General features: G+C 38.2%; 1 protein-coding gene across 1 annotated transcript; it reads left to right on the forward strand.

Annotated features, from left to right (window-relative positions):
- Window positions 1–2962: 2962 nt before the first annotated feature.
- Window positions 2963–16788, forward strand: phex (phosphate regulating endopeptidase homolog, X-linked). The gene is made up of 22 exons (XM_079601514.1): window positions 2963–3578; window positions 5490–5546; window positions 5770–5931; window positions 6014–6097; window positions 7128–7354; window positions 7456–7524; window positions 7619–7735; window positions 7855–7938; window positions 11027–11169; window positions 11388–11481; window positions 11571–11699; window positions 12037–12138; window positions 12220–12297; window positions 12411–12514; window positions 12598–12656; window positions 13046–13100; window positions 13223–13290; window positions 13375–13505; window positions 13602–13667; window positions 14336–14440; window positions 15768–15844; window positions 15938–16788. The coding sequence occupies exons 1-22, from the start codon at window positions 3455–3457 to the stop codon at window positions 16038–16040; spliced, it is 2238 nt and encodes a 745-aa protein (XP_079457640.1). The 5' UTR covers window positions 2963–3454; the 3' UTR covers window positions 16041–16788.
- The last annotated feature ends 802 nt before the right edge of the window (window positions 16789–17590 follow it).

Consider the following 17590-nt stretch of genomic DNA (forward strand, 5'->3'; position numbering starts at 1 on the left):
GTAAAAACAGGGTGTGGTGAGGCCCCTCTCTCAGTCTCAAAGAGTCCTCCTTTGGACTCCCTCATCATCGTTATTACATTATTCATACCAGAATAAATACATATCTTACTCTACGTGTGATTAAGTAATGCAGAACGGTCTCATGTAAAGACATCTGATCTGCCTTACACAAAACAAACTGAAACTTGGTGAGTGGAAACACTCTCATGGCATTTTAAAACATGTAGCCTACATTGTTACTTTTTTGGTGGAAATTAAAAGAGGGATTTTTGAAGAATCTTCAAACCAAATTTAAGAGGGTCGGTATATGTTTTTTTAATGTTTTTGAAAAAAAGTCTCTTATATGCTCACCAAGGCTGCATTTATCGGATCAAAAATACAGCAAAAACAGTAATATTGTAAAATATTATTACAATTTAAAATACATGTTTTCTATTGTAATATGTTTATAAATGTAATTTATTCCTGATGTTAAAGCTAAATTTTTTGCATCATTACTCCAGTCTTCAGTGTATCCTTCAGAAATCATTCAAATATGCTGATTTGCTGCTCAAAAGGCATTTTTTTTTATTGTTATGAATACTGAGAACGGCTGTGTAAACCAAGCAGCATGATTTGAAATGAAAATGGTAACATAAATGTCTTTACTGTAATTTTTCACCCTTGCTGAATAAAAGAAATTTCTTTAAAAAAGAAAAAAATCTTAATGAGACCAAACCTTTGAATGTCACTGTAACAGTTTGTCTAATATTTCAGATCAGATCATCAGGAATTAAATCTGACAACAAATGATGTTATCATAAATCGTGTTTCGGAAACCTCAAATCACACAAAATATATATTTCGAGTTCAGTTGTTGTATACGTTCAACAGTCTGATATGTTGTACTGTATCTATCTGAGCTTCAGCAAGAGGGGAAGACTCTCGGTGAATAATGACCACCATGTTCCTCATATATGAGTTACAAATATAGCACATTAGTCATATGGATTTTTTATTCAGTCTATGTCCATCATGGTCACCATTAACCATTTCTCCTTTTTTTATGTTCCACAGGAAAAATTTAATAACTGCACGGGTTTTGACCAGATGACGGTGAGTATGAACCGTCAACAAACAACACACCTTTAATAAAGCATTAATAAGAATACAAGCTTTTTGTAAAATGTTATGAACTACTTCAGTGACATGATTATAAAACTGTCTTTTAAAATAAGACATAACTTGACATCAGGGATATTAATCTTAAGGGTGAGAGCCCAGATGTGTCTCTTTATCAGTTCAGGAAGTCTTTTACTGATGCTCTGTCAAGTGTCTGATTATGAATGTTTGTGTGAAACGGGTTTATAGAGTGAGTTTCATCACACAAAAACAGAAGCTCGGTCCCATTTAACACATTAACCAAGGGATGTGATTTAGTGACTGTATATCAAAAATAAAAGATTGTGTTGTATGAGGAACATTCAGAAATGAGGACAGACTGTTTTGATCTGAATTACCATAAAAGTCTTTTTGGGAAATCTATTTGAGAAAAAAAAGCGTCCAACACTGATAAGGTGCTCGCGCGTCAGAGCCCAACCTTTCTACACAGAATTTCCGGTATAATTCATGGGAGTTACGTCCTGTGCAATTTAAACCTCAATTAGGGATGAGTCCCAGGCGATACGGCGAGGCGATAAGAGGAAGACAGTCTATTCTTTGTTGATACATTCCACATAAATCTCATTCTGGGATCTTCACTTTTTATATTGTTTACTTTTTTAAAAGAAAGAGAGAGATTTTCACTCCATCTGCTACAGCTGTGCGTCTTCTACACTTCGACATGTCTCGGACTCAAAGCTGTTCGTGAGGAAAGCTGCCCTCTTAACTAGACTAGCTGTCGTTGCACGTCTACAGAATCTCTGCAATCTGTGCATTCAAAGTGGTTATTTACTGGGAAGCCAGACGTCAAACACTATTTAGTTGCTTTGATTAGAAATGAAAACTGATAATAAATCAATAAAAAATTACTGTACTTACATTTACCCTTACCAAAAAAAGTGCTATGATGTTAATACCACTTAAAGTATAGTGAAGTTAATGTCAAAGATATACCAAACACCATATTTTAAAATTCATATATATACTATTATCATTTTTTGTTAATATTTTTAATTAGATTTTATTTTTTATATATTCTGTATCATTTAAATTTTTATTAGTTTTGTTGTTTTTGTAATTTATACCAAATATTTAAAAAAAATGTGTAAGTTAAGTTTAGTTGTTAGTTTTTTTAGTATTTAAAAATGAGAATGCTGACATTTTAAATATATATACTTTTTCAAGTAATAAAAAGTATATTTCATGGTTTAACCCTCTTACCGATTGTACTAATGCAGTTGTGGGGAAAGCATACATCAACAAAATCATATTTAAAAAAACATCTGTTAATTGTGCATTTAAATTGACTACACACTGACAACACTGGATATGTAAATATTTAATAACATACTTAAATATGAACATATTGTTATAGTTTAAATTAATATTAAAATAATCATATATTTTCTATTAATATTCAAAATAAATAGTGACATTTAATTTAATATTAGATTTACAGAATTATTTTATTTTAAAGATTAAATTAGATTTAACTATATATGGAAAATCATATTTAATGATGTTTCAAACTATTCCAAATGTGCTTGCGTCCACACAATCTCTTATCAAATAATATTACAGATTTTTCTCATAAGTAGCATCTCAAGCATGCGATCAGACTGATAAATCATCCTGGCATTGATATATTTGACAATGAGCAGATCGGATCAGAAACAAACCTTCATGATAAAACATTGTCTAGGAAACTTTGTGTCTAGTAGATTGTGTCATGGCACAGACGTATCGTCACACCGTGTTCCTCATTCTATGTTATGCTGTGGGACATGCTGAGAATAAATACAGAAGTGGCTACATTTAACCAGAGGGCTCATCATCTCAAACGTAGTGCAGGGACTCAGAAACACACACCTGGAGCCCAAACACAGACTATATGAGCGTACACACACACACACACACACACACAAAGTCACCCCACCCTTCCTGCAGGATGCCATATAATTACTCCTGTAAGTAAGGTGCTCCAGTTGACTCTATGGAGGAGAGTTCCTCCTACCCCTGGATCTCCTAACTCTCTCTCATTCACTCCTTCACTCTGTCTTCCCCTCCTTCCTTGCCTATTCTCCTCTCTCTCTGGCAAGCAGAGCATGACTCTCCATGCTGTGCATCTGCCACTTATCTGAGACGTGTGAGGCGAGACCACCTCCACACGGCCCCACAGTAATCCAAAGGGACCACGGCACCCTGGGACCAGGACTTAAAAGTCTACATCTCCAGGCCAGGCGGAGTGAAAACCGCGTGAGAAGGATAGAGGGAGGAATAGAAAGAGAGGGAACACGCTCAACTCAGTGGCAGTATGGAAATGGAGAGGCTGGGGAGAGGAGGAACCAAACCGAGCGCGGGCCCCAACACTCTTCTGAAAGCTGCGCTGGCAGTGTGTGTGTGTGTCTGCATTGCACTACTGATAGCCGTCATCACGGGTGAGTCATTTGCATGCACAATTACCTACTTACTACTAATGTGATGTATTGCACATAGATAGATTATGTATTACACAGATAGATAGATAGATAGATAGATAGATAGATAGATAGATAGATAGATAGATAGATAGATAGATAGATAGATAGATAGATAGATAGATACAGTATGTGCACTTCGGTCAGTTGTGTATTTGTGTATGAGATTATTTTAGGAGTGTATACTGTTACACACACAGCGTGTCTTTGAAGGCTGTAATTAGCACAGTAAGTATGAGCTCTGGTTAGGAAACATGTATATGCGTCTTTAAAGTTTTGAGGCTAGAAGCCCGTGAGTCGTTTAGGGAATGTGGGTGTTTAAGAAAGAGTGTGTTTTTAAAGGGATAGTTGACCTAAAAATGGAAATTCTGTCATTTACTCGCCCCCTCATTTCGTTCCAAACTATGACTTACTTTCTGTTTGAACATAAAAGAAGATATTTCAAAGAGTGTGCAAGTTGCTCTTTTCTCTAAAAATGAAAATGACCAGGTTTGTTATGCTCCAAAAAGCATCATAAAAGTGCTCCGAGATTTGTCGAATGATATGAGGGTGAGTAAATGAGGACAGGATTTTCATTTTTGAGTGAACTGTCCCTTTAAGAGTGCTGAATGTGAATGAGTCTCGTCTCATGGAACCTGAGACATTGTGAATGTACATTCTCATGGCACTGTATGAGTGTGCGGATGTACAGTACAGTTTAGTGTCTTCATACTGTTGAGATGGCAAATAAATGATGTTCTTATTGTTCTCATGTTTTTGAGGGCTTCCTGCATATTTGTGGTGAGACTAGTGTAATTATGCTCATTTCTGTCTGGACATACAGTAATCTAGTCACACACACGCGGCTGTTTGTGTTGGTTCTGAGGATAATGAGGCTCAGTCCCACGGGGCCGGGTGCTGGATCCTGCTGTGGTCATCTGCTGTCCAGTTGTGAACTGAACCATAAACACGGGCCTTTAAAAGCAATGCTTGTCTGATTTCACAACATACATACAGTTTTGCGCTCGCTCAAACTCACTGACACAAATTCACAGCTTCACTGACCTCTGCATGGAGAGTTTACACTGATCGTGTTACAGTACGTTGAAATAGATATTGCAAAAATGTCCTTCCTCAATTAAATGAAAATAAATTACAATTAAATACTGTAAAAAAGCTAAATATATTAAATTAAAGAAAACAAACACACAAAATAATTAATATTTTGTTCCAGAATTTTTTCTATTTAATTTTAAATTCCCTACAAGCGGTGTACAGGGATATAGTTTATTTAAATTAAATTCTGTAAAAAGCTAGTTATATTAAGTACAAACATTAATTAATATATTAATATAATATATAGAAAATAGATTTAATTTAAATTTAATTGACTTTCATTTAAAAACTAAGCACAGTCGAATTAACAGGTTAAAAAAAACAAGCAAGAAAGAGAAAAAGTAACGAACATTTTATTGTCCATATAAATTAACATTTTAACCTAATGAGATATTTTTTAAGAAGTAACACTAATGTAACATGTTACTTTTCCCCTGCCCTGTTTGTAGATGTGCAGCTTCTTTGGAATGTGTGTAGTAGAGCATGCACTGTGTTTTTGTCCTGTGACATCCAGAGCATGGACAGCTGAAGCCTGAGCACAGTGGGGTGTGTGTGTGTGTGTGTGTGTGTGTGTGTGTGTGTGTGTGTGTGTGTGTGTGTGTGTGTGTGTGTGTGTGTGTGTGTGTGTGTGTGTGTGTGTGTGTGTGTGTGTGTGTGTGTGTGTGTGTGTGTGCGTGCGTGCGTGTGCGCTCGTAGCGCAATGTTTGGCAGTCATTTCAGGGCATAGTTGTCTTGACTGATCCGCTTGACAGATATTTTCTCTCTCTCCCCCTGTAGTGTCACACAAAGCAAGCGATGAAGACGTTTGCCTTACCCCACATTGTATTGAAGCAGGTAAACCACGTTTATCATAAAGCCATACGGGCTGTCATCATGTGGACTTTTTTTCTTAAACTTGGCGCCAGTAGGCAACTACCTAGCAATTCCCTAAACTATACACTCACTTTTACTTTAAAAATAACAAGCAGACATTATGATTCAGAAAAACAAACACTGTTTTTACTTGTTTGAGATTACTGTAATGCTGAATCTGTGTTTGCTGATGTGTCATCTCTAGCTGGTTCTATCCTGAGTAAGATTGATAAGACTGTAGAACCATGTGATGACTTCTACCAGTACGCGTGCGGAGGCTGGCTCCAGGATAACCCCATTCCGGAAGATTTATCCAGCTATGGGATTTACCCGTGGCTCAGACAGAATGTAGACCTCAAGCTGAAAGGTGCACTGATCCACATGATTCTCAACTGAATAAAACCTGCAGCCCAAATAAAGTGATTCAATATCGAATCTTTGTGCCACAGAGTTGTTAGAGCAGCCCATCCGAGGTGAAGACATCGAGGCAGTGAACAAGGCCAAAATCCTCTACACATCCTGCATGAATGAATGTAAGAACCGAAAAGCTCTTTGCAGTTCCATACAGTAAGATTTGAATGGCTTTAAAAGAAGTCTCTTCTGCTCACCAAGGCTACATTTATTTGATATATACATTTTTTATTATTATTGTGAAATAGTATTACAGTTTAAAACATCTGTTTTCTATGTGAATATACTATATAAAGTGTCATTTCTTCCTGTGATCAAAGCTGAATTTTCAGCATCATTACTCCAGTCTTCAGTGTCGCATGATCCTTCAGAAATCATTCTAATATGCTGATTTGATGCTCAAGAAACATTTCTCATTATTATCAATGTTGAAAAACAGTTATTTACATTTTTATTTCAGGATTCATTACTGAATAGAAAGTTCAAAAGAACAGCATTTATCTGAAATAGAAAGCTTTTGTAACATTAAACACTACCGTTCAAAAGTTCGGGGTCAGTCAGAATTTTTATTTTATTTTAAAAGAAATCAATACTTTTATTCATCAAGGATGAATTAAATTGATTAAAAGTTACAGTAAAGACATTTATAGTGTTAAAAATATATATATTTCAAATAAATGCTGTTCTTTTGAATTTTCTATTCATCAAAGAATCCTGAAAAAAATTTGTACACAACTGTTTTCAACATTGATAATAAAAATTTATGTTTTTTGAGAATCAAATCCGCATATTAGAATGATTTCTGAAAGATCATGTGACACTGAAGACTGGAGTAATGATACTGAAAATTCAGCTTCGATCACGGGAATAAAGTTATTTTAAATTGTCATAATATTTAACAATATTACTGTTTTTTTTTTGTTTTTGTTTTTTTTCATCAAATAAATGCAGCCTTGGTGAGCAGAAGAGACTTCTTTTAAAAACGTTAAAAATCTTACCGATCCAAAACTTATGAACGGCGGTGTAGTAAAAATAACTAATTTCATAAACCGTTTGGAACTGGAATTGAGACTTTATGTGATCTTATACCGTACATCAGGGGTGTCAGGTGAATAAATGTAACTTCTACTTCTTCATCTCTCTGCCTGACAGCTGTCCTGGAAATTGAGGATGCCAAACCTCTGCTGAAGAATCTAAAGCAGAAGGACTTCCGCTGGCCGGTTCTAGGCGATGCGTTGGGCTCTTCCTCGCGGTGGGTGGAGTCTCAGTTTAACCTGCTGGAGACACTGGCACAGATACGCAGACAGCACAGCAAGTCTGTCCTTATCCGGCTTTTTATCTCGCCTGATGATAAGAACTCCAACCAGTACATCATCAAGGTGAGACCTACATGTCGTCAAATGTCAACCTCTGCTCTGGCTCAACCAATTGCGTGTTGGGGTGGAAAAATACATAGCAATAATTATAATTTTTTTCCTAGCTGGATCAGGCCTCTTTGTTGCTGTCATCCAGAGAAGATTACACCACCAACACAACTGAGGCACAAATGGTACATCTGTCAACCTGCTTAGCCTATATATCATTGCATGCAGTCACAGTCAGGCTCTGCATTCTCAAGCCATTCTTTTCATGCCTCTCTGCAGTATCGAGAAGCTCTTTTAACGTTGATGGTTGATGTTTCTGTCATGCTTGGAGCCGATGAACAGGCTGCAAAGACTCAGATGAAACCAGTACTTGATTTTGAAATGAAACTTGCAAAGGTGAGAAGCAAAAACACTGGAAAATCTAAGGCCAAATTCCTTCAAATCACTGGCATTGAGAAAGACAACAGGACTGTCAGGGTACTTGATGCTTCAATGGAGCGTGTTCTCTTTTGTAGATCATGATCCCATATGAAAACCGCACGAGTGAGAACATGTACAACAAGTACAGTTTGTCTAAACTGCAGCGCACTGTTCCAGATGTAAGTACATTATAATTCAAATAAATGCCATGTCACTCATACTCATATACACATACTTAATTAGTGGAAGACAGATAAATGAGCCAGGCTGATTACTTGCACAGTGTTTAGTCATTTTGGGGTGATCGATATTGGCTGATAACAGTTGAACAAAGAAGGATGCTGTGTTTTTCCTAGTTCTAAAAAAAAGCTATTTACTGGGGCTATAAGCTATATCACGTTCAAGTCATGTTTGAAAGATTATATTATGAACGCACACAAACGCCACCACAAAGTCAAAAATACGAGTGGGAAACGTGGCGGCCTTTTTATTTATAACAAAATAAGCTAATCACACAAAATATAATAGCATTGTCTTTAAACGATAGGGTATATCGCAGCCACCGCACTTGGCAGGAGTTACGTCCTGCTCCTTGTGTGGGTGGCTAGCATAGAAGTCGCTTCCCTCAGATGTCTTTAACTGAGAGCAGAGCTGCATGTTTCAGACTTGTTGACTTCACTGGGTTTTCAAGTGGGCATCCCACTTCACCGGTGTTTTGTCAACTAGCCCACGACACCTCAATGGGGCTTGACAGCACAACCAGCGTCCTGGAACGGCTCCCTCGGTCATTCAGGACTTCACCACTCAGCTCTGACCCCCGCCTTCTCTGCCAGCCTGGTTTAACCACCTCTCGCTCCTCTTCAACCACAGCCATCTGGATGCTGTCTCTGCCTGCTTTGCTATATTGTTCACCAGGTTCCTGCGGGTTGCCCCTCTAACCCCAAGCGTCCCCAATGCTTTCCAAAGTGACTGTCCCGGGAACCCACTTTAACCCACCTCCACCGGTAGATTCCAGGCTCTCCAACCCCTCTGCTGGCTCTCAGAGATGAGGGACTGATACTTCCCTAGCTTGCGTTCATGTGCCTCCTCGATACTTTCCTCTCAGGGTACCATCAGCTCTATTAGGGCCACCTGCCTTGTTGCCTGGGACCAGAGCACGATATCTGGTCGGAGGCTGGTTACGGCAATCTCCTCTGGAAACTTGAGTTGCCTTCCGAGGTCAACTCTCATCTCCCAGTCCTTTGCTGTACCAAGGATCCCTAAACATCTGTCCTCCTTGCCTGCCTTCTCTCCAGGCCTGATGAAGCGGGGGCCTTTATCTTGGGCCTTGGTTTTTTTCCGCTTCCTCTCCTTCTCCAGTCCATCTGCCAGTTGTGCCAGCACCTGAGCATGGCGCCACCTGAACCTCCCTTCAGTCAGCCCTGCCCGAGAGGACGACAGAATGTGCTCCAGGTTTGCCGGTCTCTTGCACAGCGCACAGGAAGGATCCTCTGTCAGTCTCCATCTTTGGAGGTTTGTTGGTGTTGGCAGGACATCGTACACAGAGCTAAGGAGGAACTTTATTCGATGCCCCTCCATATTCCAGATGTCCTTCCAACTGAGGGATCTTCCTCTGACACTTTCCCACCGGGTCCAGCTGCCTTGCTGTTTCATGGCTACTGCCCTGGCTTGTCTACTCTCTTCCTCTACAGAATCACCTTCTGCACCATCCCTTTCCGGTCCTTTACCCTTGCCTCCTTCCAGCTTGCTTGGGTGATGGCTCCCAGGCCCAGCCTCCCCTGGGTCACCATGCCCATGATGTCTGCATGCTGTAAGCGTTCCTCCGCTTCCCTCAGAGCTCCGCTGCCTTTCACTTCTGTCCCGTCTTCACTACGATGTTGGCCTGTCGCACAGCCTGATCATTACTGTCACGCAACATCATGACCAACCGAACTTTGGCTGTCTTAAATTCACGACTGATGTAATTGGCAATTGCAATTTTCTCCCTGAGCTGTATAGCCCTATAGAGCAAAAGCTTTTGGGGACAGACAGCCACCTCCTGAGGAAGTTGTTAATTCTCCTTTCCAAAGCCTCCACTGTTGTCAAGGGGACCTCATACACAAGCAGTGGCCACTCCTCTCCTGGGTTTTCAGCCATTCTGCTTGGTTGAACATCTCCTTCACACTTGCTTTGTCAATCAGGTCGGCTCTGTACCACCTCCCTAAGCTCTTTACTTGAGCTATTGCATTATAACAATATAATAAAAAAAGTTGCTTCTTTCAATATTTAAGTACAATCATCTTGGATGTTTAAGTCATTTCAACTTATTCCATTTTAAAAAAAACAAAAATTTAAATGTTAAATGTTCTTTAACTTATAAAAAAGCTGAAAATTGCTTAACTTATTTTGATAAAGCAACATTAGTCCCAGTCCCAGACTAAAAATCATGTTCAGCTGTTTTAACTGAAATCAACTTGCACTGATATATCTTATCAAAATATGTCAGTGTCATTGTTTTGTCTCAAGATGCACACAGTGAAAAAAAAATTCTTTCTAAGTCATGTTAAAAAAATCTACTTAAATATCCTAATTGAACTAAACCATTAAAGTCCGCGTGAACCGGAAGTTGCAAACGACTTTTCTCAAGTGTTGTGACGCATTTCCGAGTGAAACAGGGCAGGGTTTTACTTTAGCGCTCCTCCTCTCCATCTCTCGCCCATAGCGGAGTAACGGTTTGAGGGGAGTGGTTAAGCGCCAAGGCGTCAAGCCTATGTCATCAGAAAAAGAACCATTCCAGACCCGGAAGTAACTTTTCAGACTTTGATTAAAGATAACTTCGGCAAAAAAATTGTTCCCGTGTATTAACTTGCACGGATTAATTGTTCACCACAAGACTAGTAATATCCGCTAACAAAGTAAATAGGGTCAATTTTGATTTCATGCCGACTTTAATCTAAACCTCTCTGTGAAACCAGGCCTAAGTGTATTAGTATAGAATTTAACAATAACCTTAAATTAATAAATGCTCTAAAAATGATTGATCATTGTTAGTTCATGATACCTAATGCATTAACTAATGTTACTTTTTTTTAAATGTTACTGCAATTCAGTGCTAATCTTTAGTCAAACATTTTAATCAATATATGTTTAGACCTGAAAAAATTAGCTTTGACATACAATTCAATTTACCTGGTACAAATATAAATATATTTCTAAATACATAGTCACACTACACCACAGGTTACCCAGGTCATCCTCTTATTGTGTTTTTTTCTTTTCTTTTTGCAGTTTGACTGGCTGGGTTTTGTCAGAGCAGTGATTGACACTGAGCTGTACCCAGACCTGAAAATCTCCTCTTCAGAGCAGGTGATCGTACGTGCCCCACAACACTTTAAAGACCTCTTCAAACTCATCAACGCCACAGAAACCAGGTATCCAGACAGCTCTGTAAGGAGCAAAACCCTATTAAAACATCAGAGCCCTGAGGCTCTGCCTGTGTTGATCTGGACAGTGTCAGTTGTGTGATCACAGTGTTTTTGTGTGTGCTCTTTATGTCCTACCTGTTTATTAGCTGCTCTGCTCAATAACAGAGTCAAGATTACTTTGTAATTAAGCTCCTTCAAATGTTTTACTTCCAACCTCGCCCCAGGACAGTTGCCAATTACGTCATATGGAGATCAGTATATTCCCGAATCACCACCTTGAGCCGACGCTTTCTCTACAGATACCTGGACTTTGCTCGGGTTCGTGAACCACCTCCTCATTTTAACCCTCCACCAATCTTTGAATAAAAATAGATTTGCTGGGGTTAAAAATATCCGTCTCTTCTCAGGTTACCACGGGGACCACCTCTCTGACCCCTCGCTGGGACAAGTGTGTAAATTATGTAGAAAACACACTCATCTATGCCACCGGTAGGCTCTTTGTCGATAAGCATTTCCAGGAGGACAAGAAACATATGGTAAGACTTTTAAGTTCTTAGATATTTAGCTATTAAAATTCAGCTTTGCCATTACAGGAATAAGTGACATCTTAAAATATATATATATAAAAAGTTATTTTAAATTGTATTAATATTTCTGTTTTTACTGTAGATACATAAGTTTAGCAACTATTCATATATTAAAACTATTCTCTCCAACACACACACACGCACACACAGTTTTATTTTAGTTTTTATCCCCATCTAGTGGCACTAATCGTGAATAACAGCATAAAACGCTGGAACTCAGTTTACTGTAAAGTGCTAAACATTACTTTGAATGATCATATGATTAATTTCTTTGACCTTTATGAAGATGGAGGAATTGATAAGTGGTATCCGGTGGGCGTTTATCGACATGCTAGAGAAGGAGAATGAATGGATGGATGAAGACACAAAGAGAAAAGCAACAGAGAAGGTGCGCAGCAGTGTATTTGTGATGGCTATGAATACACAGCATGTTCTTTTCCATATCATTACTGTCTATATATCACTTTAGGCTCACGCAGTCTTGGCGAAAGTGGGTTACCCAGACTTCATCCTAAATGACACCTATATTAATGAGGACATCAAACGAGTATGTTTGCAAGCTTCTCAGATTTTGTTGATCTTGTTGATGATGATATTCCAGTTTTAATTGTGTTTGGCAGATGTCAGTACAAGCCATTGAGGTTTTATGTTTATGCACAGTTGTCGTTCACTGCGACGGACTACTTTGGGAATGTCATGCAGACCCTGAAGTTCATAGCTCAGTCTGACATCGCCTGGCTGAGAAAAAAAGTCCCACGCACGGAGTAAGTTGTCAGCATTTTCAAAGCCTGTTCAAATGAGAATCTTTGTTTGAACAAGATGAAACATCACTTTTTATTTCACTCAGGTGGTTCACCAACCCAACTACAGTAAATGCATTCTACAGCTCCTCTACAAACCAGATCAGTGAGTTGTGCATTTTGTATACACTGGTCTTTTTTTTTCTCACTTTTTTATTTTTTCTCACAGTTTAACAAATTTTTCAACATTGATAATAATGAGAATTTTTTTTTTCTTGAGTAGCAAATCCGTATATATTTGAATGATTTCTGAAGGATCATGTGACACTGAAGACTGGAGTAATGATGCTGAAAATTCAGCTTTGCCATCACAGGAATTAATTACATTTTAAAATATGTATATAAATAGAAAACAGTTTTTTTATTTATTGTAATATCATCCAGTATAATGTGTGTTACAAATAACACATTTCTGTTTGGTATCTGTCAGGTACAAAAGCAGATGTTTTTAGATGTTTGTTTAGATATACTGGATCATGTTCTTCTTTTACCCAGGATTCCCTGCAGGAGAACTTCAGAAGCCATTTTTCTGGGGACTAGACTATCCTCGGTGAGGCATAGACACTTCTTCATGTTGATGTTTTCTGATTTAGATTTCCCCAGCGCATATTATAGTTTAAGATCATGAAGATTTCTAGGAAAGCTTATTTGTGAAATGTGTTCTTGTGTCAGATCACTGAGCTATGGAGCGATCGGTGTAGTTGTGGGGCATGAACTGACCCATGGATTTGATAACAATGGTGAGGCCATTTGATTTATAATGAGTCTCAACACATGCGTTGCCTGATTCTCAAGGACATCTGTGTGTGTTTATGTTGATCTAGGTAGAAAATATGACAAAGATGGGAACTTGGACCAATGGTGGAGCAACTCCTCCATCACCCTCTTCACCGAAAAGACAAAATGCATGATTGACCAGTACGACAGCTACTACTGGAAGGAGGCAGGACTAAATGTACAGTAGGAACCAGCATTTTACATTTTTGAACACTTCATCAAAATGTAGCAGAGCTACCAACCTTATACTTAATACACACAATCTTCTCTCAAGGTCAAGGGGAAAAGGACACTGGGAGAGAACATTGCTGACAATGGAGGGATGAGAGAATCTTTCAGGGTATTACAGCATTTTCCATTAGAATTGTCAACTCGTCTCATTCCATACCTGTAAGACTTTCTTTGATGGATCACAGGAGGAGAAATTTTGAGAATTTCATACAATTTGTGAACACATCATTGAGACTCCTTTTCTGACCCGGATCAACTGATTCATAGAAAAATGTGACACAAAATAATGATTCATTCACAAGTCAGACATTGCTACTTCTCTCAAGAGGCGGTCACAGTCACACTACATTTTTCTTTCCATTGACTTCCATTTATACTTATGTGAATATGAGAGAATTGTGTACTGTATATGGTGAATTATGTTTTTTTAAGACGCCGCAGTGTTGCAGTGTCCGTGAAAATTCCGCATACTCAGTCTACTGTGACTGCTTCTCCGGGAGAGTTAAGATATTCAGTCAATAAATTATGAAATATATCATACAGCTAAATATTCATTTGAAACACTTTTATCATACTTTTTTTATCCGTTCTGAAGCTTGAAATCTCCAGTGACAATTCATTTTAATTGCATAGAAAAAAATTCCAGTCTGTGTTCCATGGAAGAGAGAAAGTTTGGAATGACATGAGGGTGAATTTTTAAACTATACCTTTAATATTCCAGGTTGTGGTGTGTACCATTATAATTCTGTGTATCCATGTACGTGAATGTGTCTGCAGGCCTACAGGAGATGGATCGAGAAAGAGAGAGGAGGAGTCGAGGAGCCTCTTCTACCTGGTGTGGGTCTGACCAATAACCAGCTGTTCTTCCTCAGTTATGCCCATGTCAGTATTCAGTATTTCACATACATATTTGGGCTTAAATGTCAGATGTCACAGACATTATTTTTTATTATTTAGACTCGGTTGGAAAAGTGTTGAAAATGTTTCCAGTCTTTTTTAAAGGGTTTTATGAGTATCCTAAATAGTATGCAAGGTTTAAAATGACTATTTTATTCCGATGGTAGCATGTTCAAATATCTGAGGACTATTTTAGTACGCACTCAAAAGTATGCACTTTCCAATTATTATTAAAGTAAATACTTTTAAGTACACTTTTAAGTATATGCACATTTAGTTTAAAGGTGCAGTAAGCGATTTCTCAGAAACACTGTTGAAGCACCACAACACACTTGCAGCCAATCAGCAGTAGGGGGCGTGTCCACTCATGATGTAAGAGTGAGCAAAGACTGTAGAAAGAGAGGTGGCTGAGAGACATTACAAAAGAGAAAAGGTCAGAGGAATATCACCGGGAAAAGAAGGGTTATGATCAGGCAAAGCTGATAGAAAAGCTGGGAAGGCCTGAAAACGGATGTTGTTTCTGCTTCATAAGCGAGCGAGTAATATTGTTTTGCTATGATTCACAAACCAAGATATGCTTTTGTTATAATGTTAGCAATAGTAACAGGACAGTTTGGAGTGCCATTGTTTGAGTGTCAACAACAAACCCTTGCCAAATATAGTCTTGTGTACTGTATTTTCATTTTTTGTTCTGCCTTGCCGTTTTGTCATCTTTGCTTTATTTTTCGCAAAGCATTATTTTGCTTTGCTTCAGATGATAAAAGATTTTGGGGGTGGAGCAATGAAGGTAGGGGTGTGTTTGTTTGGGTTGATTTTAAATATCAACAGTGTTTCTCTGAGATCACTTACTGCACCTTTAAGGAAAGACACTACAGGTGAATAGGGTAAAACATTTAACTAACAGATATCACCATACGTCCTCAGTTGATTGATTACATTAAAATAGCATCATATGTTGCAAATGATGCAACTTTCGAATATAGATATGAATAAAAAAATGTAGGTTTGGGTGTGTGTACGTGCTACTGAATTGGGGATTGCTGGCTTAGTGGATCAGAAAAAAGTCATTTTGAGAATACGACCTTGAAAAAGGGAGATACTGTAATTGAAATCTACAGATGCAAATAGATGAAGTGCAATAAAAGAAACACTTAAAAGTGTATTTTGGATGTTTTCTTTCCACTAGCCAAAAAGCCAAACAGCCCAAAATCTCAAAATTGACCAATGCATAAAAAAATCAATGTTTTGCCTGTAGTGTCTTGCCTTAAATGCGACTCTTATTGATTTGTTTGTGTATATATTGTTGTGCTAGGTCCGCTGTAATGCCTACAGACCAGAAGCAGCACGTGATCAGATCCAAAGTGGAGCTCATAGCGCTCCTAAATATAGGTAAGGTGCAGTAATATATACAGCTCATTTACATCTATATTACATCCCGTATTCTTCAATGTCACTCACTTTACTCTCGTTGCTATGATGAAGGGTTATCGGGGCTATGAGCAACTATGAAGAGTTCCATAAAGCTTTTAACTGCCCCGAGACGTCAGTCATGAACAGAGGGGCGGAGTCCTGTCGAGTGTGGTAATAAAAGTAAGGACCCTGTGAAGAATTCAATCACAGCACAACCCAAACCTCCATATTTTGTCCCGTTCACTGGTTTCTATAGAGAAACAGCGGTTACTAACACTGACCACTGCGGCGCCTGGCCGTCCTTCAGCCACTGGAATACTGTACACTCCTGAGAGCTTTCGGCCAGATCTGCGTTTTACTGTCTGACCTCAATTATAATGTGCAAATGGCAAACGGACCACACAAATTCCCTTGAGGCCTTCCTTTGGTTCATCACTGTTTTTTACTCAAACAAATTAGGTCGCACTGTTGCTTTAAGAGTGCTATAAATTATTATTGTCAGTTGTGTTGTTGTTGATAACAGTTAACATTGTCTGTCGTTTTATTTTATTTAACACGTAAGTAAAAAATTCTTGTTTTTCTGAGGCTTTCGAACTGTGTTTGTTTGTTTTTTGCAGAAAAACAAATCTGTTTTGGTGTATTTTACATGTTCATGATGAAACGCAAGTAGCGATAGAACTTTATTCAGTAATGTGACATTCATATGAGTGTAATTATCGAAGAATAAAAAAAATGTAGGATGGGATATTTTGAGATGTGGGTATTGCACTCAAAATTTAATACAAGCTTGATTGTTTGAAAAAGGCAGTGTTTAAGTGAATCAATGATTGGGGAAGTCCAGAATACGTCACCAAAGACCGAAAGATCAAATTATGACATTTTGATTAAATGTTACAAGGTCCAAGAAATAAAAAATGAAGCGTATACAGTTGTTCACAATAAGATCTGTAACATGCATTTACAAAAAGATGAATTTACATCATGTTAATGTTGATATAGGTCATTTAACTGTTATCACAAGCTGCTTTTTTAGTTTATTTTTTTAATTTATTTGGGCATGTAATAAGCCGGATAAAATATAGTCAGCCTGTTATTATAGAAAAATAAATGGGACAGACAGGGTGACCAGGTGCAATTTTAACATCAACAAATGTACGTCTCTGCAAAATAATCCAGACATTATTGAAACATTTTGAACATTTGTGCATTGAAAAGGTTCCATGGATGTTAAAGATTCCTCATGGAACTATAAATGCTATGAGTGCAGGGAGAGGACATCAATGCAAATGTTCTTTTTTTTTACATGACCAATCAGGAAAAATGTCTGAAAAACAGTCTAACCTAGCACAGGGGGAAATTGGATGAATGACAAATGGAGGCAGCTCTATTGAACATAAACTCAAAGCACAGACACTGCAGCAGTCCAATAATGCAGATAGGATGTGAACCAAAATCAATTGCTTTGACCTCCATTTATGCAGGAATAGTGGAAGTCTTGTGGGGACCAAACGGTGAAAAACAGAATTTCATTGATTGGAGTGCTAAAAAGGAAAGGTCTAAAAATAACCCAGAGTTCCTGAGGAGATGCATCCGTCAGTCTGTGTGTTGTAGTGTTTGCTGTCATTCTGAGGAGCGAGAGAAAGAGAGTGACAAAGTATAATGGGTTCAAATGTCCAGGGGGCCAAATCTTCATTCTGCCCAGAGGAAACTGGATATGAAAGAGCG

Source organism: Phoxinus phoxinus, assembly GCF_949152265.1.
Source record: "Phoxinus phoxinus genome assembly, chromosome: 24".
Taxonomy (NCBI): domain Eukaryota; kingdom Metazoa; phylum Chordata; class Actinopteri; order Cypriniformes; family Leuciscidae; genus Phoxinus; species Phoxinus phoxinus.

Bases quoted from the DNA above. Each gene is read 5' to 3' on its own strand.
- phex (XM_079601514.1), top strand. From the start codon at position 3,455: ATGGAAATGGAGAGGCTGGGGAGAGGAGGAACCAAACCGAGCGCGGGC. The intron at 7,736-7,854 runs GTGAGAAGCAAA...TCTCTTTTGTAG, and splicing joins TTGAAATGAAACTTGCAAAG to ATCATGATCCCATATGAAAA. The intron at 14,441-15,767 runs GTCAGTATTCAG...TTGTTGTGCTAG, and splicing joins TCTTCCTCAGTTATGCCCAT to GTCCGCTGTAATGCCTACAG.